The 22,817-nt window shown below is 45.4% G+C and overlaps 1 protein-coding gene across 1 annotated transcript in view; it reads right to left on the bottom strand.

Annotated features, from left to right (window-relative positions):
• Positions 1-17,204: 17,204 nt before the first annotated feature.
• LOC139563006 (potassium/sodium hyperpolarization-activated cyclic nucleotide-gated channel 3-like) overlaps positions 17,205-22,817 on the bottom strand; it is an 88,161-nt gene continuing 82,548 nt past the window's right edge. Inside the window, exon 8 of the mRNA XM_071381236.1 lies at positions 17,205-22,512. Coding sequence (XP_071237337.1) covers positions 20,564-22,512 — 1,949 coding nt within the window. The 3' untranslated portion in view covers positions 17,205-20,563. The remainder of the gene's footprint in view (positions 22,513-22,817) is intronic.

Here is a 22,817-nt window from a genome sequence, read left to right as displayed (position 1 = left end):
CAACTTGGTGAGACTTCCTATGGGTTAAGAAAAGATCACATAATTCCATCCAAGTCATCAGGGGAGATGAGCCAATTAATTATACTCGTGAGCAAACATTACATAACTGCAGGTGGCAGTAAATTGCCAACCTTGACCTTTACCTGTTCAAACAACACACTCCAGGTGGCAGTATGCACCTTTTCAGTTTGTTTACCAACTCATAGAAGTATTAGAAGAAGAAAATGAACTACTTCAAAATGGAGATGACGCAATGGTGCTGAAAAGATGTTCCCCCTAAAAAAGAGAGAGTTGCAAAGAAAAAGCCATATCTCAGACTGGCCAATAAAAATAAAAGATTAAGATGGGCAAAAGAACACAGACACTGGACAGAGGAACTATGCCTAGAAGGCCAGCATCCCGGAGTCGCCTCTTCACTGTTGACGTTGAGACTGGTGTTTTGCGGGTGCTATTTAATGAAGCTGCCAGTTGAGGACTTGTGAGGCGTCTGTTTCTCAAACTAGACACTCTAATGTACTTGTCCTCTTGCTCAGTTGTGCACCGGGGCCTCCCACTCCTCTTTCTATTCTGGTTAGAGACGATTTGCACTGTTCTGTGAAGGGAGTAGTACACAGTGTTGGAAGAGATCTTCAGTTTCTTGGCAATTTCTCGCATGGAATAGCCTTCACTTCTCAGAACAAGAATAGGCTGATGAGTTTCAGAAGAAAGTTCTTTGTTTCTGGCCATTTTGAGCCTGTAATCGAACCCACAAATGCTGATGCTCCAGATACTCAACTAGTCTAAAGAAGGCCAGTTTTATTGCTTCTTTGATCAGAACAACAGTTTTCAGCTGTGCTAACATAATTGCAAAACGGTTTTCTAATGATCAATTAGCCTTTTAAAATAATAAACTTGGATAAGCTAACACAACGTGCCATTGGAACACAGGAGTGATGGTTGCTGATAATGGGCCTCTGTATGTCTATGTAGATATTCCATAAAAAACTCTGCCATTTCCAGCCACAATAGTCATTTACAACATTAACAATGTCTACACTGTATTTCTGATCAATTTGATGTTATTTTAATGGACAAAAAATGTGCTTTTCTTTCAAAAACAAGGACATTTCTAAGTGACCCCAAACTTTTGAAAGGTAGTGTAAATATGGCTAGTTAACAAGCTAACTTGAGGATAAACTATATGGCTGTATATCCAAATATTGTTTGATTTGATTGCCATCTATAGTGGTGATGTCAGTAGTCCGACTGACAACTTTACCAGGATGAGGACTTGCCGATGTCAAACTCTTTCCAAAAGCATAATCTCTGATTAAGCAAGCTACATGACACATGTTGTTTACTTAGCTAGCTAGCTAAATGACACATGTTGTTTACTTAGCTAGCTAGCTTAAACCAAATGGATAGGCTACCCTCACGTATCTGAAAATACATGATCAATTGATGTTTACTGATAATGTAAAGCATCCCGTTATTTGCTGTATAACTCTGATGGTATAGCTAAATGTGGAAAAGTGTTCTTCTGACTATGGTCTTCAAGAGGTGATGATATTAAAAACAAATAGTTATAACATTTATTTAACAATCCCTTGAAAACGGCACATAGTTGCCACTGAATTTAGCGTAGCGGAGGACTCCTTGCCCCCCAGCAGGCAAAACGACGAACACTCTGCACTTTTTTTTACCCCTTTTTTCTCCCAAATTTTGTGAATTCCAATTGGTAGTTCCAGTCTTGTCCCATCGCTGCAACTCCCGTACGGGCTCGGGAGAGGCGAAGGTCGAGAGCCACGCGTCCTCCGAAACACAACCCCTGCCAAGCCGCACTGCTTCTTGACACACTGCTCGCTTAACCCGGAAGCCAGCCGCACCAATGTGTCGCAGGAAACACCATACAGCAAGCGACCGAAGTCAGCGTGCATGCACCCGGTAGCCACAAGTAGTCGCTAGAGCGTGATGGGACAAGGACATCCCAGCCGGCCAAACCCTCCCCTAACCCGGACGATGCTGGGCTAATTGTGCCCCGCCTCATGGTCCTCCCGGTCTCGGTCGGCTGCGACACAGGCCGGGATCGAACCCGGATCTGTAATGATGCCTCTAGCACTGCGATGCAGTACCTTAGACCGCTGCGCCACTCGGGAGGCCCAGTCTGCACCTTCTCGTGAAGTTTTATTGATAACGCCCTATATATTTACTACTGTTTGGTTATTGCATATTAGCCCATTTCAAAATGCCCTTTGCAGCAGAGGCCAAAGGCCCAGGCTAGGTCAATAAAATGAATGTCAATCAGTAGCTAGTATACCATAATTTAGACAATGTATAGTCATTACCTTGCACTTAATTGTCCCCCACAATGAAATCGGGGATGGGACTGTGGATCTGTCTGTACATTTGTTCATACGTTTGTTAGTCACACGCAATATCTTTGACAGCAATGAGTCGATTTTGACGAAACTTGGGTGAATGATGCGTCTTGCCATAGAGATCCAGCGTATACAAAATTAAACTGATTGGTCTTAGGCGGGAGCTATAGTGATTAACTGAAATTTGTTAAGTCAAATGCAAAATCTCAATTGGCCCAAGGGGGGAGGGGCGCTGCATCCTTCGTGGGGGACGACATGTTTACTGTTGCCTTGTTACTCTAGCTCAAGGTCTCTTCCCTCTATCTCAACCATCTCTCCTCTCTCTTTCTCTTCTTGCCGTATCCATTTTGCATTTTTCATCATCCCTCTGTCTCTTCTCCTCCACAGCCTGTTCATGTTGAAAGGCCTCCTGATTAACTTCCCCAGTCTATTTTCTATTATATTTTTGACTGCTATGAATATCGACAGTCACTATTGGGAGAGAATATATCCCCTCTCTCTCCAGATGAAATCTCGCGTCTTGTGACGGCCGGCCGCCCAACAACCTGCCCGCTTGACCCTATCCCCTCCTCTCTTCTCCAGACCATTTCCGGAGACCTTCTCCCTTACCTCACCTCGCTCATCAACTCATCCTTGACCGCTGGCTACGTCCCTTCCGTCTTCAAGAGAGCGAGAGTTGCACCCCTTCTGAAAAAACCTACACTCGATCCCTCCGATGTCAACAACTACAGACCAGTATCCCTTCTTTCTTTTCTCTCCAAAACTCTTGAACGTGCCGTCCTTGGCCAGCTCTCCTGCTATCTCTCTCAGAATGACCTTCTTGATCCAAATCAGTCAGGTTTCAAGACTAGTCATTCAACTGAGACTGCTCTTCTCTGTGTCACGGAGGCGCTCCGCACTGCTAAAGCTAACTCTCTCTCCTCTGCTCTCATCCTTCTAGACCTATCGGCTGCCTTTGATACTGTGAACCATCAGATCCTCCTCTCCACCCTCTCCGAGCTGGGCATCTCCGGCGCGGCCCACGCTTGGATTGCGTCCTACCTGACAGGTCGCTCCTACCAGGTGGCGTGGCGAGAATCTGTCTCCGCACCACGTGCTCTCACCACTGGTGTCCCCCAGGGCTCTGTTCTAGGCCCTCTCCTATTCTCGCTATACACCAAGTCACTTGGCTCTGTCATATCCTCACATGGTCTCTCCTATCATTGCTATGCAGACGACACACAATTAATCTTCTCCTTTCCCCCCTCTGATAACCAGGTGGTGAATCGCATCTCTGCATGTCTGGCAGACATATCAGTGTGGATGACGGATCACCACCTCAAGCTGAACCTCGGCAAGACGGAGCTGCTCTTCCTCCCGGGGAAGGACTGCCCGTTCCATGATCTCGCCATCACGGTTGACAACTCCATTGTGTCCTCCTCCCAGAGTGCTAAGAACCTTGGCGTGATCCTGGACAACACCCTGTCGTTCTCAACTAACATCAAGGCGGTGACCCGTTCCTGTAGGTTCATGCTCTACAACATTCGCAGAGTACGACCCTGCCTCACGCAGGAAGCGGCGCAGGTCCTAATCCAGGCACTTGTCATCTCCCGTCTGGATTACTGCAACTCGCTGTTGGCTGGGCTCCCTGCCTGTGCCATTAAACCCCTACAACTCATCCAGAACGCCGCAGCCCGTCTGGTGTTCAACTTTCCCAAGTTCTCTCACGTCACCCCGCTCCTCCGCTCTCTCCACTGGCTTCCAGTTGAAGCTCGCATCCGCTACAAGACCATGGTGTTTGCCTACGGAGCTGTGAGGGGAACGGCACCCCCGTACCTTCAGGCTCTGATCAGGCCCTACACCCAAACAAGGGCACTGCGTTCATCCACCTCTGGCCTGCTCGCCTCCCTACCTCTGAGGAAGTACAGTTCCCGCTCAGCCCAGTCAAAACTGTTCGCTGCTCTGGCACCCCAATGGTGGAACAAACTCCCTCACGACGCCAGGTCAGCGGAGTCAATCACCACCTTCCGGAGACACCTGAAACCCCACCTCTTTAAGGAATACCTAGGATAGGATAAAGTAATCCTTCTAACCCCCCCCCCCCCCTTAAAAGAGTTAGATGCACTATTGTAAAGTGGTTGTTCCACTGGATATCATAAGGTGAATGCACCAATTTGTAAGTCGCTCTGGATAAGAGCGTCTGCTAAATGACTTAAATGTAAATGTAAATGTAATATATGCAGTGTCAGTAAAGACATCTTTTGTCTCTTCTGTGACCACCTCGGGAACAGCAGGCTCCCTCCTTCACCTCCCCACCTCTCTTCTCTCCTCCATCTCTCGGTAAGTGTCTCTGGGTCTTCAGTCACTCCTAACAATATCTCAGACAATTCAAACTAATTTGATTGACACATCTAGGCTCTCTGACATAATATAACATGACATAACATGAGATGATGTTGAACAGATTCACTTTGAAACTTTCCCTCTGGCTACATACATTCACATGCACCGCATCACATCCACTCTGGCATCTGTGTCCGTTTATGTTGTGGGACTGGGTTAACAAAGTACATTATGGCTACAAATTTCAGAGCACATCAAATTGGGAAAGATTTCCGACATCAATGTCACGGTCGGTCGGTTCACCTCCTCTCAGATGGATGGATGATGTTTGTTTGTTTATAGGATGAATGGAGCAGAATAAATTGGTCTCTGACCCATGCGGATTAAGTTAATGAGGCCTTTAGGTTTACTTTCTGTTTTTTTAATACCCCATCAAATTCTCTATGGTATTGGGATTCACAACATAAATAGCATGTTTTTTCTCTCTATCCTGATGGCTGGCTGGGTTATTAATTTGAGCAACAGGGTCAAGAGGTGCAATACAGTCTAGGTCGAAAATATACAGGTCAATATACGTCATCACAAATCTGGGACCAGCGCTGTTCCTAACTAGCATAGCTGGTCCCATCGTTGCAAAGGGTTATGGGATATTAGAATCCTGTTGTCTTAACCTTTGTCATCTTCAAACTAGACTACAGTGGCATCCATGACGCTGGCTCTGGCTGACAACAAAATTCTCCTTTCCAAGAGAAACTGCTGCTCTGCTCTGCTCTGCTTTGCTCAGTAGAGTGTGGTACTTCTGCCAAACTAATTATGGGAGTCATTGATGGCACTTCAAACAACCTTAATTGTTCTGCACAATGAGCGGATAGTCCTGCACATGTAATTAAGCCCCTCTAGATGCACACTGACGATAATTATTTGATTACCCGGCTAGCTCTTCCTGCTATCCTTCCCTAGCTTGGCCCAAATGAAATTAGATTTCTATATTTCTTAATTAAGGCCAACAATGAATGAGAAAATAACACTAAATTATAAATGAATATGAACACAATCCTTTTACTGCTACATTATCCACGTGCATTTATCATGAGATTGAAATTCAAAAATATTGATCGGAAATTGAACCTGAGCCATTATGTTATATAAGTGTGCTAATACTCAAGTAGTCTCTATGACACATACAGTTGAAGTCATTTCTCCAAAAAGTACGATCTTTGTCCCCATGTGCAGTTGCAAACCGTAGTCTGGCTTTTTTATGGTGGTTTTGGAGCACTGGCTTCTTCCTTGCTAAGTGGCCTTTCAGGTTATGTTGATATAGGACTTGTTTTACTGTGGATATAGATACTTTTGTACCTGTTTCCTCCAGCATCTTCACAAGGTCCCTTGCTGTTGTTCTGTGATTGATTTGCACTTTTCGCACCAAAGTACATTCATCTCTAGGAGACAGAACGCATTTCCATCCTGAGCTGTATGACGGATGCATGGTCCCATGGTGTTTATACTTGCGTACTATTGTTTGTACAGATGAACGTGGTACCTTCAGGCGTTTGGAAATTGCTCCCAAGGATGAACCAGACTTGTGGAGGTCTTCAATTGTTTTTCTGAGGTATTGGCTGATTTCTTTTGATTTTCCCATGATGTCAAGCAAAGAGGCACTGAGTTTGAAGGTAGGCCTTGAAATACATCCACAGGTACACCTTCAATTGACTCAAATGATGTCAATTAGCCTATCAGAAGCTTCTAAAGCCATGACATAATTTTCTGGAATTTTCCAAGCTGTTTAAAGCCACAGTCAACTTAGTGTATGTAAACTTCTGACCCACTGGAATTGTGATACAGTGAAATAATCTGTCTGTAAACAATTGTTGTAAAAATTACTTGTGCCATGCACAAAGTAGATGTCCTAACCGACTTGCCAAAACTGTAGTTTGTTAACCAGAAACTTGTGGAGTGGTTGAAAAACGAGTTTTAATGACACCAACCTTCAACTGTAGCTTCATTCTTGTGTGTTTCATTTCTCATGTTGCTTTTTGTACATCTTTTTTTTCCACATCATTTTGCTTGTTGGGAAAGACCTTGTAAATAAGCATTTCACTGTAAGGTCAACACCTGTGGTATTCGGCACATTGAAGCCATGGAAGGCCACAATACAGTTTCTTATGAAGAGATTCATTTATAAAACCGAACATACATTTTTTATCAAGGGTGCCAATAATTTGAGGTGACTGTATAAGAATACACAATGGGACTTTTCAAAGCTCTCTTCACCCCACTTGACCCCTGTCTCTTCACTTGCGCATGTCTGTCACTTTTGATTTCTCTTAGAACGTCTGATGCCCTTAAATGTGTGTCTGTGGTGATTGTGATGAATGTGCACTGTTTTCAGTGCCAACACTTCTCACTGATAAGCAGTGAAAGAGAGACAGATGGAAATTGTGGGCTCTGTCTATCAGAAGCGATTGGTAATCTTATCCTCAGATGCTCTAAACTGCTTCTTGTGGGGCTTAGATACAGAAAGATGCCGTTTTCTCCCCCTGAATAGTTTAAGTAAAGGAAGGGTAAAGGCACCATTTCAGGAACACAAGCCTCCTTTACAGGTGTTCCAGAAGCTCTGCTACAGTAGGTGAGCTTGGTGTACAAGCCAAGGCCATTTACGGTTTCTTCAAATTATTTGAGTCTACATGATTTATGGTATGGCCGTCTAGCCACCCAGGACTGTTTTCTCCTGCTCGGTTCAAGGAAGACCCTGTTACAGAGACGCTCAAGAGCTTGGGCTAATATGATAAGCAGGGAACTGGGAGCAGGGGACAGTGGGGGCTTCTGTTGAGTAGCATTTACCCTTCCGTCACAAACAGAGTGAGAGAGAGAGGAGGGTCAGAAGAGAGGAATCTTTCCAGAGCAGAGCCATGGGGGAGAAGGCTATGGAGATCCTTCCTCACCATGCCCAGGGCTTAGCTCAGGAAGGTGGGAGGAGGAGGAAGACACTGTGCAGGGATCACCAGCCACAAATAATTATTGTTATTGAAGTTATATTAAATAAGAAAATGTTTCTTAAACCAATTTTGTCTATTTCATTTTTTACTCCAAAGTAGCCAATTTTAGAGGTTGACTGAATGATACGGAAATTATCCAGAGCTCAAGAAGATAGTAAAACAAATTAACTGTAGCCAATATGAGTTATAAAAAACAGACAGGCAGTCAGAACTAGAGTTTTAGCATTACAGTACCAGGGATGACAGTTTATATAGAAGCATTCCTAGAAAAAGGCAGGCCGGGCTATGTGAAGAGAGCATTAACAGACATGTCACCATGTAGATTAGGAGGGTGGAAGGTTTAGTAGTGAACCTGGGTTGAAAGGCATGAATATGTGAGTTTAGCCTAAGACATCAGAATTAGCTCTTACCTGTTATACTGAATTTCTTATAACATAAACTCTGTATGTATTTCTTAATTTGTTTTCTCCTTTTGAGTGGCAGCCTACGGGTACATGTTTCATAAACCTATAATTTGAAATGGATAATGTACATGTACCCCCCCCCCAAAAAAAGCGTTATGTGGGGTTAGCATTAGTGAGCTAGCTAGCTACAGTAGTATAGTGTGCTGGCTGAGTGAGGCAGGCAGGCTCTCATAAACAGACAGTGAGGACTGTTAGCAGACACGAGGGTAATGATTTGAGCAGTTTGTCCTCGTGTTGCCATCTCTCAGGGGAATGCAGCTCAAGACATGGACCATTTCAGAAATGATGTTCTGAGACAGTGCTATACAGTAGCTGCTGGGATCTCGGATGAATTGAGCACAAGCACATTCAAAGAGATACAATCTCAAATGATTCTAATACTGACCCATGACCCGTACAACAGTAAAATACACCCTAACCTACAATAAAGCTTATGAGTTACGGCACAGCTCCTATGTTGAGCTAATGCTCATGCGAAATGTCACACAATTCCCAGAGCAGCACACGTCATAACAGTAAAGACCTTTTCCCTAAAGTGGAGCGACTCACAGATAGTCCAGTTATGTCACTTGTCTCGTTCTCCTAATTCTAAATAGGGCAGGCATGTACCCATCCATGAACATTGACAAGTTTCATTGGGAAAAATGACAATTTTTGTGTGAAAATGGGGATCAGGTTGGGTGGCCTGTGGCCATCTCAATCTCAAGGTTTATCATGCATACACTTCCCTGAACCCTAATACCTTAAGGAGCTACCCCACAAAATAAACACATCGACACAACATTTTTAACTTTCAGCCATGCGCATCAAAGGCTGGAGCATTGCTAAGTTGGCCTTTTGACAATATTTGTGAACATGCTGGCAGATGTCAAAAGGCTTTGACGTTAGGATTTTATAGGGGTAAAAAAACACTAATACGGATGTGCTGTAGTTTCTGTGTGTGTTACTGAGTGTTCTATGTCTGGGACTGCCAAAAAACAAGGGGGCAGGCCAGCATGCTTCAGCACGGGCGTGAGAAGATCTGCAGAAAAGGGATGCGTAGTCGATTCAAAGCCAGTCTTCTCCTTTTACAAGGGGATATTGGCAAACAAACATAACATTAAGAATTCTTAACCGTATAATGATGAATCTTTGTTGTGCTCATGTGAATTTCTATAATGATAGGTTATTCCTTCTGATCCAGAGCAGAACTGTAGCATAGCTCTTAGACTTTTAGCATACTTACATTTCATCCCTCTGGTTTGTTGAAATCCACTCTAATCCCCATGTCCCCTGAAATGCCACTATGAAAACATTTTAATTTATGTAAAAGTCAAGGCCTGCTTACCGCCCCCTCCATGACCACAGAATGCTCCGGCATAGAGAGAGAGAGTCTAAATGGTCATCTGGAAAGGAGGGAAGACTTGAGAGAAACAGACACACACACAGCCGCTCTACCCCAGCCTCGGCCTCACAGGGCAATGAGTGGGATTAATTACTGTTGAGTTTGAACCAAGGAGGCCCAGAACAGATTATCCCAGATGCTTCACAAAAAGGCATTAGCGCTAGCTGTCCATCCCACTCTGGCAGGAGATACCGAGATGATGGCCTACGAGGCAGTGGGATGGATGTCACTGTGGATGCACACATACAGTGGGGAGAACAAGTATTTGATACACTGCCGATTTTGCAGGTTTTCCTACTTACAAAGCACGTAGAGGTCTGTAATTTGTATCATAGGTACACTTTAACTGTGAGAGACGGAATCTAAAACAAAAATCCAGAAAATCACATTGTATGATTTTTAAGTAATTAATTTGCATTTTATTGCATGACATAAGTATTTGATCACCTACCAACCAGTAAGAATTCCGGCTCTCACAGACCTGTTAGTTTTTCTTTAAGAAGCCCTCCTGTTCTCCACTCATTACCTGTATTAACTGCAACTGTTTGAACTCGTTACCTGTATAAAAGACACCTGTCCACACACTCAATCAAACAGACTCCAACCTCTCCACAATGGCCAAGACCAGAGAGCTGTGTAAGGACATCAGGGATAAAATTGTAGACCTACACAAGGCTGGGATGGGCTACAGGACAATAGGCAAGCAGCTTGGTGAGAAGGCAACAACTGTTGGTGCAATTATTAGAAAATGGAAGAAGTTCAAGATGACGGTCAATCACCCTCGGTCTGGGGCTCCATGCACGATCTCACCTCGTGGGGCATCAATGATCATGAGGAAGGTGAGGGATCAGCCCAGAACTACACGGCAGGACCTGGTTAATGACCTGAAGAGAGCTGGGACCACAGTCTCAAAGAAAACCATTAGTAACACACTACGCCGTCATGGATTAAAATCCTGCAGCGCACGCAAGGTCCCCCTGCTCAAGCCAGCGCATGTCCAGGCCCGTCTGAAGTTTGCCAATGACCATCTGGATGATCCAGAGGAGGAATGGGAGAAGGTCATGTGGTCTGATGAGACAAAAATAGAGCTTTTTGGTCTAAACTCCACTCGCCGTGTTTGGAGGAAGAAGAAGGATGAGTACAACCCCAAGAACACCATCCCAACCGTGAAGCATGGAGGTGGAAACATCATTCTTTGGGGATGCTTTTCTGCAAAGGGGACAGGACGACTCTACCGTATTGAGGGGAGGATGGATGGGGCCATGTATCGCGAGATCTTGGCCAACAACCTCCTTCCCTCAGTAAGAGCATTGAAGATGGGTCGTGGCTGGGTCTTCCAGCATGACAACGACTCGAAACAGACAGCCAGGGCAACTAAGGAGTGCCTCCGTAAGAAGCATCTCAAGGTCCTGGAGTGGCCTAGCCAGTCTCCAGACCTGAACCCAATAGAAAATCTTTGGAGGGAGCTGAAAGTCCGTATTGCCCAGCGACAGCCCCGAAACCTGAAAGATCTGGAGAAGGTCTGTATGGAGGAGTGGGCCAAAATCCCTGCTGCAGTGTGTGCAAACCTGGTCAAGAATTACAGGAAACGTATGATCTCTGTAATTGCAAACAAAGGTTTCTGTACCAAATATTAAGTTCTGCTTTTCTGATGTATCAAATACTTATGTCATGCAATAAAATGCAAATTAATTACTTAAAAATCATACAATGTGATTTTCTGGATTTTTGTTTTAGATTCCGACTCTCACAGTAGAAGTGTACCTATGATAAAAATGACAGACCTCTACGTGCTTTGTAAGTAGGAAAACCTGCAAAATCGGCAGTGTATCAAATACTTGTTCTCCCCACTGTATATCCACAGTCGGAGGATATGAGAGTCTCACGTCGGAGAAGTGCTACTCACATGCTGGCTTGCTTGCTATGCAGAGTTTTGTCTCATTTCTGAACATAGGGTTAGTAGGCAGTCGTATGCCAATCTCTGCACACTCCTCACGAGAGGACAATTCTGTATAATTACAAGAGACAATCTAAAACAAAAGGCCTTCACTTTCAATGAGTCCCTCTCTCTCCTCTCCCCTCCTCCCAGGGAAGGTTACCTCAAGGGGGAATTCTAATGAAACAGATGGCTGAGTGCTCACAGGGGCAGAGTTAGACAGTCCCCCTTTTACGGTCTGCCATGCAGCATAGCATTCTGAGGAGCCTCACTTCTTCTCACGTCCTGCCTGTGTGCATGTGTGAGAGAGAGAGAGTAAAATAGAGAGGGGAAAAAGTGAGAGAGAGGTGTTGAGTGGTGATGAGAAAATGTGAAAGGCAGGAGTGTGTACTGAACTGTGTGGCTACATGTGTGAATAAAACAATGAATGGGGAAAAAAAACTCAAAGCAGTTGTTCCTTATATTTTATTCTATACCTTTTTAATATTATGCAGTACGTGTGCTTATCAACAACCCCATTTCTGCTTCGCTCCACCCCCCCATCATCCACATTGTTAGTGGACAGCGCTGGTCGTGCTGATAGCACAGTGTCTGGTAAACACAGCCAGTCACAACATACCTGTACATCTCCCTTATTGCTATATCCCATGGTTCCCATTTTAAACACAGAAAATATATATTGATATCCATTGATCAATAGCAAAGCAGTCAAAAATACTGTCCTCCGCAGAGATGTGTCTGTGTGACAGCTGTGGGACTGTCACTGCGGTTACAAAACAGAACAAAGCTATCTGATAGAGAGTGATGTACTGTAGCGCGTCATGTCCCACTCCTGCACATTACCAAAGTCAAAGAGATTATACATTGCAATCAATGTTTCTTTTAAAAACCATAATGATGATATGAATCTGTACATACACACAGTTTGGTGAACATTGCTTATCTTTATCATGGTGATGATGACGTCACTTAAGAATCTAAAATAAATACAGAAATATAAATAGGTCCTATGGAAATATATAAATCTGTATACGTAAATATACATTGACATATGATCCTAAGTATCAGCAGAGTATGTGAGATATACATAGTTCAGCAAAACGAAAGCTACAGTAAGAGAGAGAAGCAGGTTGGTACTGAGCCCTCACCTCCACTCCATGTACTGTATGCCCTTTCCCCCCTAAGCCAGTGAGGAGGACTGGAGGGTCTTGCTCCAAAGCAGCCTTGTTTGACTAACACCCATGGCGCCTCTGTGTTGCTAGGTGATGCGGTTCTGAATTGCACACTCATGCGTTCCACCCATCCTTGATTTGACGCACTCACATTTGCTACACTCTCACTAAACTGGGCCATATCCGGGTTGCACTCTTAACACTGCTCCCAACAGCATACTTTGGGATTAAACTCACATAATTATCATGTTATTCTATCTGACCGAAGTAGAGTGGAAAAGAGGTCAGTTGCATCAGGCCCTGCCATAAACAGTAGTTTTAACCACATGCGATTTCTCTATTTGAAATGTGTTGATACATGTGTCCCTGCCTCAGATGCCTACGTAGGCTGGGATGGTTTGTTTGTTGAAGGTTAAGAATGAATCTGTGGTTCCCCCCCCTCCGATATAGCAGGTTCAATTCTGCTGCTGTTACATCTAATCCTCAATCACTGCAGCTGATTTCATTTTAGTGTGCACCACTGGATTCCCCCACCCACATTCACGGCCCAGTAATACAGCACAAAGGGAAGTGGGGAGGCAAAGATTAGGTTTGGAAATTGGGAGTGGCCCAAATGGAATCAAAATGTGTTGTGTTACAGAGACCGCCATGAATTGGAAATGCTGCTGGGTATGCCAGGAGAAGCTTCTCCAAGTCTCCCGTACAGACAGAGTCCAGGATGAAGCACTACAACAGCAGCACAGAATCCCATTCCCTCCACTTCCTCCAGCTCTCCAGCCCTGGCTATTGCTAGGACCAGAGCATGCTAACACACTAAAGCCCTGGAGTGATCTGGACAGAGGTGAACACAATGACATACATCTGCAGGCAGAAGGAAGGAAGGAGAACAAACTCCCACCCTGTCATTCTACAGTAAACTTATTTGGTCTGTTATACTGAATTACAGAAAGACAACATCCAGGGGTTATATCTGCCTACCCTGAAATTAATTCAGAATGGAGGGGCTGTTTGTATTTGGATTGAGTAGTCTTTAGTTGCATGCTCTCTTTAGTTGCATGCTCTCACTGTCCTTGATATGTCCTTCATATGTTTTCTCTGGCATTCCACAACACATCAACCTTCCCATGTTGGATGGATGGTAAAAGGGAAATGGAATGGAAATAACTCTACTGTATATTGAGTCAGTCTCTGATATGTAGAATTAAGGTTCACTGTTTTGTAGAATTAAGTCTATTTATAGTCTACTATAGATGGTCTTTATGGATGAGCTCTGAAATCTCCAAGGACATAAAGTTGCTATGCCTGTTTGCCTCTGTTCCCCACAGACATCCTTAAAGACAATCTATAGAAAGCTACACATAGATCAGCAGTAATTAATCAAAGGCCATGTCTAGACTTGACAGTTCATGCAGCTTTTGAATTCTGATCATGGAGGTCTGAAAACCTCACACGTCTACACCTACATTTAAATGTGTCTACCGTGTCCACATTGTGTCCGGATTCCCTTTTCCCGTGCTATATTCAAATGCAGTATGCATTCTGCAAATGGTGGAACAGGCTAAATCTGATAATAACAAAACAAATTGATCGCAGTAGCCAACTACTGTAGCTAACTACTGTAGCTAACTAGCAAGTTAAACTCTGCCAGCAAACTAGCTAGCAAAGCTAAAGGGATTGCAAACGGGTTAGCATAACTCTAGCCAAACAAAACATGTTTCTTTTTTTAAATATTAGCTAGCTGGCTAGCATTTATGAAGCCAGCAAACACGTTCCTCACATGCTAGGTATGTACACTACCGGTCAAAAGTTTTAGAACACCTACTCATTCAAGGGTTTTTCTTTATTTGTACTATTTTATACATTGTAGAATAATAGTGAAGACATCAAAACTATAAAATGACACACATGAAATCGTGTAGTAACCAAAAAAGTGTAAAACAAAAATATATTTTATACTTGAGATTCTTCAAATACCCACTGTTTGCCTTGATGAAGGCTTTGCACACTCTTGACATTCTCTCAACCAGCTTCACCTGGAATACTTTTACAACAGTCTTGAAGGAGTTCCCACATATGCTGAGCACTTGTTGGCTGCTTTTCCTTCACTCTCAAACTCATCCCAAACCCTCTCAATTTGGTTGAGGTCGGGGGATTGTGGAGGCCAGGTCATCTGATGCAGCACTCCATCACTCTCCTCCTTGGTAAAATAGCCATTACACAGCCTGGAGGTGTGTTGGGTCATTGTCCTGTTGAAAAACAAATTATAGTCCCACTAAGTGCAAACCTGATGGGATGGCGTATCGCTGCAGAACGCTATGGTAGCCATACTGGGTAAGAGTGCCTCACAGACAGTGTCACCAGCAAAGCACCCCCACACCATAACACCTCCTCCTCCATGCTTTATGGTGGGAAATACACATGCAGAAATCATCTGTTCACCCACACCGCATCTCACAAAGACACAGCGGTTGGAACCAGAAATCTCAAATTTGGATCCCAGACCCAGATCCCAGACAAATTTCCACCGGTCTAATGTCCATTGCTCGTGCTTCTTGGCACAAGTAAGTCTCTTCTTCTTATTGGGGTCCTTTAGTAGTTGTTTCTTTGCAGTAATTCGACCATGAAGGCTTGATTCACACAGTCTCCTCTGAACAGTTGATGTTGAGATGTGTCTGTTACTTGAACTCTGTGAAGCATTTATTTGGGCTGCAATTTTTGAGGCTGGTAATGAACTTGAAGAAACCTTGAAGAAACTTTAAAAGTTCTTGAAATTTTCCATCTTCACTGACCTTCATGTCTTAAAGTAATGATGGACTGCCGTTTGTCTTTGCTTATTTTATCTGCTCTTGCCATAATATGGACTTGGTCTTTCAGCAAATAGGGCTATCTTCTGTATACCCCCCCACCCCCCCCCCCCCCACACACACACACCTTGTCACAACACAACTGGCTCCAAAGCATTAAGAAGGAAAGAAATTCCACAGATTAACTTTTAGCATGGCACTACTATTAATTGAAATGCATTCCAGGTGACTACCTCATGAAGCTGGTTGAGAGAATGCCAAGAGTGAGTAAAGCAAATCAAGGCAAAGGGTGGCTATTTGAAGAATCTCAAATATATAATATATTTAGATTTGTTTAACACTTTTTTGGTTACTACATGATTCCATGTGTTTTTTCATAGTTTTGATGTCTTCACTATTATTCTACAATGTAGAACACAGTAAAAATAAAGAAAAACCCTTGAATGAGTAGGTGTTCTAAAACTTTTGACCGGTATTGTATTTCCTCCAACATTATTATGAAAAGGGGCCTCGCACCCAAAACACAGTTTTCTGGAGACTTGTGGGCAGAGTGCTGATGATGTCGCTCACTGCATGCACTTTCGGTAGCCTGATTGTGTCCAGACTGAGGAGAAATCTGCACATAATGCATCCCTGACTCCCTCCTGAAGTGGTCAGGCAGATCTGAACACAACCAGGCCACAATGGAACTTTTGTGCATCTAGACCCGTCTTTTCAATGCGATCTTTCTATTCTGATAGCAGAAGTCGCATGTAAGTGTCAAGTGTAGACATGGCCAAAGACAACATAATCCACTTGAAGAATAAATAGCATCAAAGGAAGACCAGACAGTTCAGTGTTAGGGAGGTGGGGCCTAGGTAAGAGACAGAGTCATGTACATTCAGACGGGACACTGACAGCTCCCTGAACGACAGACTGGAATGATTGACACACTATGCACCTCCTTATCTGTGATAATGGCCCAGGTCTTCCAGGGCAGGTCCAGACCCAGCTAATCGATCACTGTCTTGTGCCTATCTCTCTTTAAGCCATGACCTGTGCCTCCCCTGCCCACCCATCTTCAGACACCGACCACTCCCAGACATCGACCCTGGCACTGGGCTGAACACGCTGGGCTGAGATCTCTCCTACACACACACACACGCACATGTACAAACACACAGGCACACACACCGTTACCTCAGCAACACCCAAAAGCTGCCTCAAATACCCACAAATCAATATCCTCCTGCCTCCCACAAACCTCCACGAGCGCTCCGGAACAATCATAAGGCAGGGGTGACATGCCTTCAACGTCCCCCAGAAAACAAGCAGCTCGTCAGCCTGCGAACCCCATGGGCTGCCTGTCTACCTGTCAGCGCCCTGACCGTCTGTCCAACCACGTCATTCCTTCAATCTATCAGAGTCTCCTCACATTTACTCCTCTGTCTCAACCACTATCTCCCTCAACCCCGATCCAAAGTAGTCACATTTCCCAACTCAGACTTAATGAGGTCATATTGTGGAAAATAAACAAACCGGTTGAGGTTCTTGTTGTATTTTTGTTCAGATGTGAAACAGCCACGGCAGTCTATTAGCTTCGTGTTTTAACAGCTCCAGCAGTCACAGGCTTTAACGATTGCACTGTACACACTATAGACATCAATATTCCTCCACTGGAGCTGATCACTTCCCTGTTCCCTCCCTGTGTCCAGCCAATCACGCTGCTGAGTGTTCTATCTGAGAGAATAAACGCATCCCCCTCCCTCCCTCCCTCCCTTCCTGTCTGTTTGTCTGTCTGAGGTGATGTCTGTGGGTTTCCCACCGTCAGCCGACCTGTCAGAGAGGCAGGTGCCACACGTCAGACAGACACCCATAGTGAATAAATATTTCAGAGCTTTCTAGATAGATAGCGCCTCGCTGCAGACGGAGACCAGGTGTAAAACAACAACAACAAACAGAGGGAGAGAGAGAAAGCGAGACGATTTAAAACCGATACTTTAGATCTGCATTCACTCCAATGGGAGAACAGAACTCATTTTAAAAGCCCTTGATTAAAAATCAATAGAAATCTTACTGTCCTGTTCAAATGAATTCAATTCAGCACTGCAATTTGCACTGGGAGACTGTCATGGCTTGTGTGTGTGTATGCATGTGCATGGGTGTGTGCATATCCGTGTGCATGCGTTCCTGTGTGTGTGTGTGTGATTAGCCCTTGTTACAGGTCTGCTGAGGGAGGTAGTAATGAGAGACTAGAGTGTGGTCACTGTGCACTTCTGTCAACAAGATCATGCTGGCCTTACACGGGTCAGAGGTCAGGGGTTGTGTTGTGGCTGAGTGGTGTGACTGAGATAGAGATGGACCCAGCTGTCTGAACCCAGGGTAACATGCTGCTCCTTGTGATGGGCTGTGGAGAGAGGCAGAGGTGATTACTGCTACCTGTCTATACAGAACATACAGCCAGGCATACAGCTGGTTGGTTGAAATTACATCATGTTATCTGGTTGGAATGAAGTCATGTTATCTGGTTGAAATGACGTCATGTTATCTGGTTGAAATGACGTCATGTTATCTGGTTGAAATTACGTCATGTTATCTGGTTGGCATTACGTCATGTTATCTGGTTGAAATGACGCAATGTTATCTGGTTGAAATGACGTCATGGTATCTGGTTGAAATGACGTCATGTTATCTGGTTGAAATGACGTCATGTTATCTGGTTGAAATGACGTCATGTTATCTGGTTGAAATGACGTCATGTTATCTGGTTGAAATGACGTCATGTTATCTGGTTGAAATGACGCCATGTTATCTGGTTGAAATGACGTCATGTTATCTGGATGGAATGACGTCATGTTATCTGGATGGAATGACGCCATGTTATCTGGATGGAATGACGTCATGCTATCTGGTTGAAATGACGTCATGTTATCTGGTTGGCATTACGTCATGTTATCTGGTTGAAATGACATCATGTTATCTGGTTGAAATGACGTCATGTTATCTGGTTGAAATGACGTCATGTTATCTGGATGGAATGACGTCATGTTATCTGGTTGAAATGACGTCATGTTATCTGGTTGAAATGACGTCATGTTATCTGGTTGAAATGATGTCATGTTATCTGGTTCGCATTACGTAATGTTATCTGGATGGAATGACGTCATGTTATCTGGTTGAAATGACGTCATGTTATCTGGTTGAAATGACGTCATGTTATCTGGTTGAAATGATGTCATGTTATCTGGTTCGCATTACGTAATGTTATCTGGATGGAATGACGTCATGTTATCTGGATGGAATGAAGTCATGTTATCTGGATGGAATGACGTCATGTTATCTGGATGGAATGACGTCATGTTATCTGGATGGAATGAAGTCATGTTATCTGGATGTAATGAAGTCATGTTATCTGGATGGAATGACGTCATGTTATCTGGATGGAATGACGTCATGTTATCTGGATGGAATGACGTCATGTTATCTGGATGGAATGAAGTCATGTTATCTGGATGGAATGACGTCATGTTATCTGGATGGAATGACGTCATGTTATCTGGATGGAATGACGTCATGTTATCTGGCTGGAATTATGTAATTTCAACCATTCTTGTCCGCTGGGATTAATCTCAACATACAGGACTATGAAATTGTCCACAACTACCATTTCTATTCTGTCATGACCCGTCTTCCTGTCTGTACCTCCTTGATGTAAAACTGCATAACCCATATTTATTCTAAACAAAAATAAATGAAATGTACATACATTCAACATGTTTAACTCAACACTGCCATTCAATGTGGGAGAATGTCTACGTTGACCGTATAGCAGCTGTGGATAGTAATGTGGAGTGGTAAGATCTTTTCTATCAAGCAGCACACAGGTATCTGATATCATTACAATAATAAACGTAATTGCTTATGTCCAAATTGTCTATTTCCTGTGTGTTTGCTACATTATCTGACTGTGAAGTATGTGTGATTGACGGCTCTGGGAGCACTAGTGAGTGTAGTCTTTTCTAGCATTGAGAGATTGAAGGGTCCTGGAGGTACACAACTCCACACACAAGCTGGGATGGTAGTCCTAGTTTTGTGAAAAGGCAAAACCCCCCTTGGTTAGTCTGGCAAGCTCTTGCCTTGCATTAGACTACTCTCCCTCTCTTTCTCTCTCTCTCTTAAACACACAGACACACACTCAAACACACACTCACACTCAGTCACTATCACACACACATAAATGCACACACTCTGTCCACTATCACACAGATTGCAGGGCTCAACTTGTCCTTGTCCATCCAAAACATTTGCGGCATGATGAGCTTGGAAGACAAAGTGAATTTGTCAGGACAGGGTTGAGGACACTGCAGGAAGCCTATCACTAACACATCATACTGTCTCACTACAGGGATGGAGGGCCTGTAGCCCACTCAACACCCCCCAATACTACGACAATACAACGACACACAGGCCAAAGAGGAGGCAGATTGATCACCCCAGAGGAAAGTCTTTTTGGTTTCCTAAAATCTCTTCTCCACCTCGGAAGGTTTCGTAAAGTCTATACAGTGGATAAATAAGTAATATAATCGATAATAGATGATTAAGGATCAACAATATGTGATCCTGTATAGGATGAAAAAATACGTCTGTCTGCTCTTATTGAAGCATGTATTTTCTGCTGAAAAGGTTGATTTTGTTCTTTTAAAACACACAAAAAAGCATCTATACATGCAGGTATTAGTGCATAGGTTCCTGCAAAAAAGTACTATTGTGTTGTCCATCTAACCATCAAACCAAACCCCATCATATGAATTTGGCATAGTTAGAAACAAAGAAATGACCATCTCTTAAATGGATATCATTTTCTGTTCACACCCTCCTGTCCCTTGATTAGCATATATTTAAAATATATTTCTATGTATATACGTATGAATAAAAAAGGGACGAGGACAAAACAAAAACAAAGAAAGAGCAGTAGACTAGGGAGCTCGAAGTTACCTGGTTAAGTGTCATCTTTTAAATCACAGTAATATTAAGATGGTGGAAATGATAACGATTAGAACACAGTGAAGCCTAAAAGAGAATGACATCATACAGGAAGATCGTTTGTGTACTAGTCCAGGGAGGGTGCACAGGAGGGTGTGATCAAACCTCACAAATTGGAGGTTAGTTTGGAGCGGACAGGTTCTAGTTCAGAGTGGGCTGCCGAGCCTTTCCGTGGCGGCAGGGCCGGGGAGGCCACGGGGGACTGAGTCTGGTGCTGCAGGTGTCCTGGAGACATCTGGGCAGGGACAGGAGGAGTCATGTGCCCTGACACCGAGCTACAGGGTTTTGGAACTAGGATGGGGGAGGAGTAGGGCGAGGAGAGGCAGTATCCTGGCTCCATGGAGGAGCGTGGGGGCGAGGTGCGAGGGGGTGAGGAGCGTGGGAGGGAGGAGTATCCCATGGCCTGGGCCACATCCTGGGGCAGGGAGGGGTTAGAACAGGACAATAGTTTCATATCCTCAGAGAAGCTGCCCAGCCCCAGCAGAGACTCACTGCCGGCTGCGTGCTGCTGGCTGGGGAGGGAGGTCTGGGGCATGAGCAGAGAGCTGTGGGACCCCGTGGCACTGGACGAGTCACTGTAGTGGAAAGTCCTTCCTGTGACTGGGCTTTGGACCGTGGGGCTAGGCCCCAGAGGGGTGTAGCAGGGCGAGCCGTTACCTGAGCCGTACTGGGCCAACGAGGCCAGGGCAGACCTCTCCAGGGACAGCTGAGGGACCAGGCCAGACTGTAAGCCTGCCAGGCTGAACTGGGTCAGGGGAGACGGGGAGCCCTCTGGGGCCTGCTGGGTGGAGGAGGAGGATGGGGAGCCTGGAGGGGGGAGGTGGTAGAACCCACAAGGAGTCCTACCCCCGCCTGCAAACTGCTGCAGGGAGCCCACCTGTGGAGGCTTGGGGGGCAGCTGGCTGTGGAGCAGCTGACAGGGGTTCATGTTGCTGGATGAACCAGTGGACTGGGGGCTGATACTACAACCAGAACTAGAGGTACCCAGAACTCCAATTGTCATTCCACTTGTAGCCCCTCCCATTGCCTCTCCTATATGCCCTCCAGCTGCCCCTCCCATTGCTCCACCAGCTCCTATATGGCCTCCACTAGTTCCTCTAATGTGCCCACCACTAGCCCCTCCTGAGTACCCCCCAGTGGCTCCTCCTATATGCCCTCCAGTAGTATATCCTTCTATAGACCCACGTCTACCCCAACCAGTGGCCCTTCTTATTTTCCCACCCGTGGCCCCCTCAGCAACCCCTCCTATTTCACCTCCGGTAGCGCCTCCTGAAGACCAACCTGTAGCCCCCCCTATAGCTCCCCCTGTTGCTCCACCCATCCCTGTCCCCACGGCTCCCCCCATGGCTCCCTGCTGGAAGAGGGCAGCGAGAGGCGGGGTGGTGCAGCGGAATGGCTGCTGCGTCTGGGGCTGTGAGTGAAGCTGGGCCGTGCTCTGGGCCGTGCTGTGGGAGGGAGAGCCCCCGGAGGAGGAGAAAGGCCCAAAGGGAAAGGCGGAGGCCCCGGTAGGCCCAGGCTGGGTTCCACTGCTGCTGGACGCCTGCTGACTGGAGCTGGCTGCCCCTGACCCCTGAGTCGTGTGGTGGGCCCGGAAGGAGGCCAGCAGGGCTGTGTCCATCCCAGAGCAGTGCAGTTTAGATGGGGTGCTGGAAGGGGAGTCAGGCCCCATGGAGGAGGTGGGCGCCGACGTGTGGAACTTCTTCAGCCGGCCAGGGGGAGGGTCCTGGAGGTTCCTGGAGCCCAGGACCGTGACCGGCGGGCGGAAGAGCGCGGCGGGGAGGTGTGGGAGGTGGGGGTGGTGCGTCAAGGCGATGGCAACAGAGGTGGTGGCGGCAGCAGCCTGCAGGGGTGCCTGGATGAGGGGAGCCCAGATGACGGGGGTGTGCCCCGGAGACGAGGGCTGAGGTGGAGGAATGTTCTGGAGGAGGTGGGCGCAGGTGGCCATGTCTCTGTCATGCTGCACAATCTGCTGGATGATCTCGTTCTCCTGGTAGTTGAGAACGCCGGAGCTCAGGTCGTGCTGCACCTTGTGCTGCAGGAGGGAGTTCTTCTTCCCTGTGAGACAGACAGACAGACAGACAGACAGACAGACAGACAGACAGACAGACAGACAGACAGACAGACAGACAGACAGACAGACAGACAGACCACACAGAAACAGTACAATTAGCCGGATCGTCCAGTTAGTTAGTTAAACACTCTGGAATTGCATCTGATTTAGAGATAATTTTTTCACTATACAGTTAGCCACACACTGCCTGGCCCTACTGCACAATAACCAGCTACATCATAATCACCCCTGATCCTGTGAACAAGCAACACATTTGCCAACAAAGGCCGCTGAGTCTTACTGAGTTTTA

This window comes from Salvelinus alpinus, chromosome 33 (assembly GCF_045679555.1).
Source record: "Salvelinus alpinus chromosome 33, SLU_Salpinus.1, whole genome shotgun sequence".
NCBI classification, from domain to species: Eukaryota; Metazoa; Chordata; class Actinopteri; order Salmoniformes; family Salmonidae; genus Salvelinus; species Salvelinus alpinus.
The sequence above is the reverse complement of the archived record's forward strand: the minus strand, read 5'-3'. Positions and strand labels throughout refer to the sequence as shown.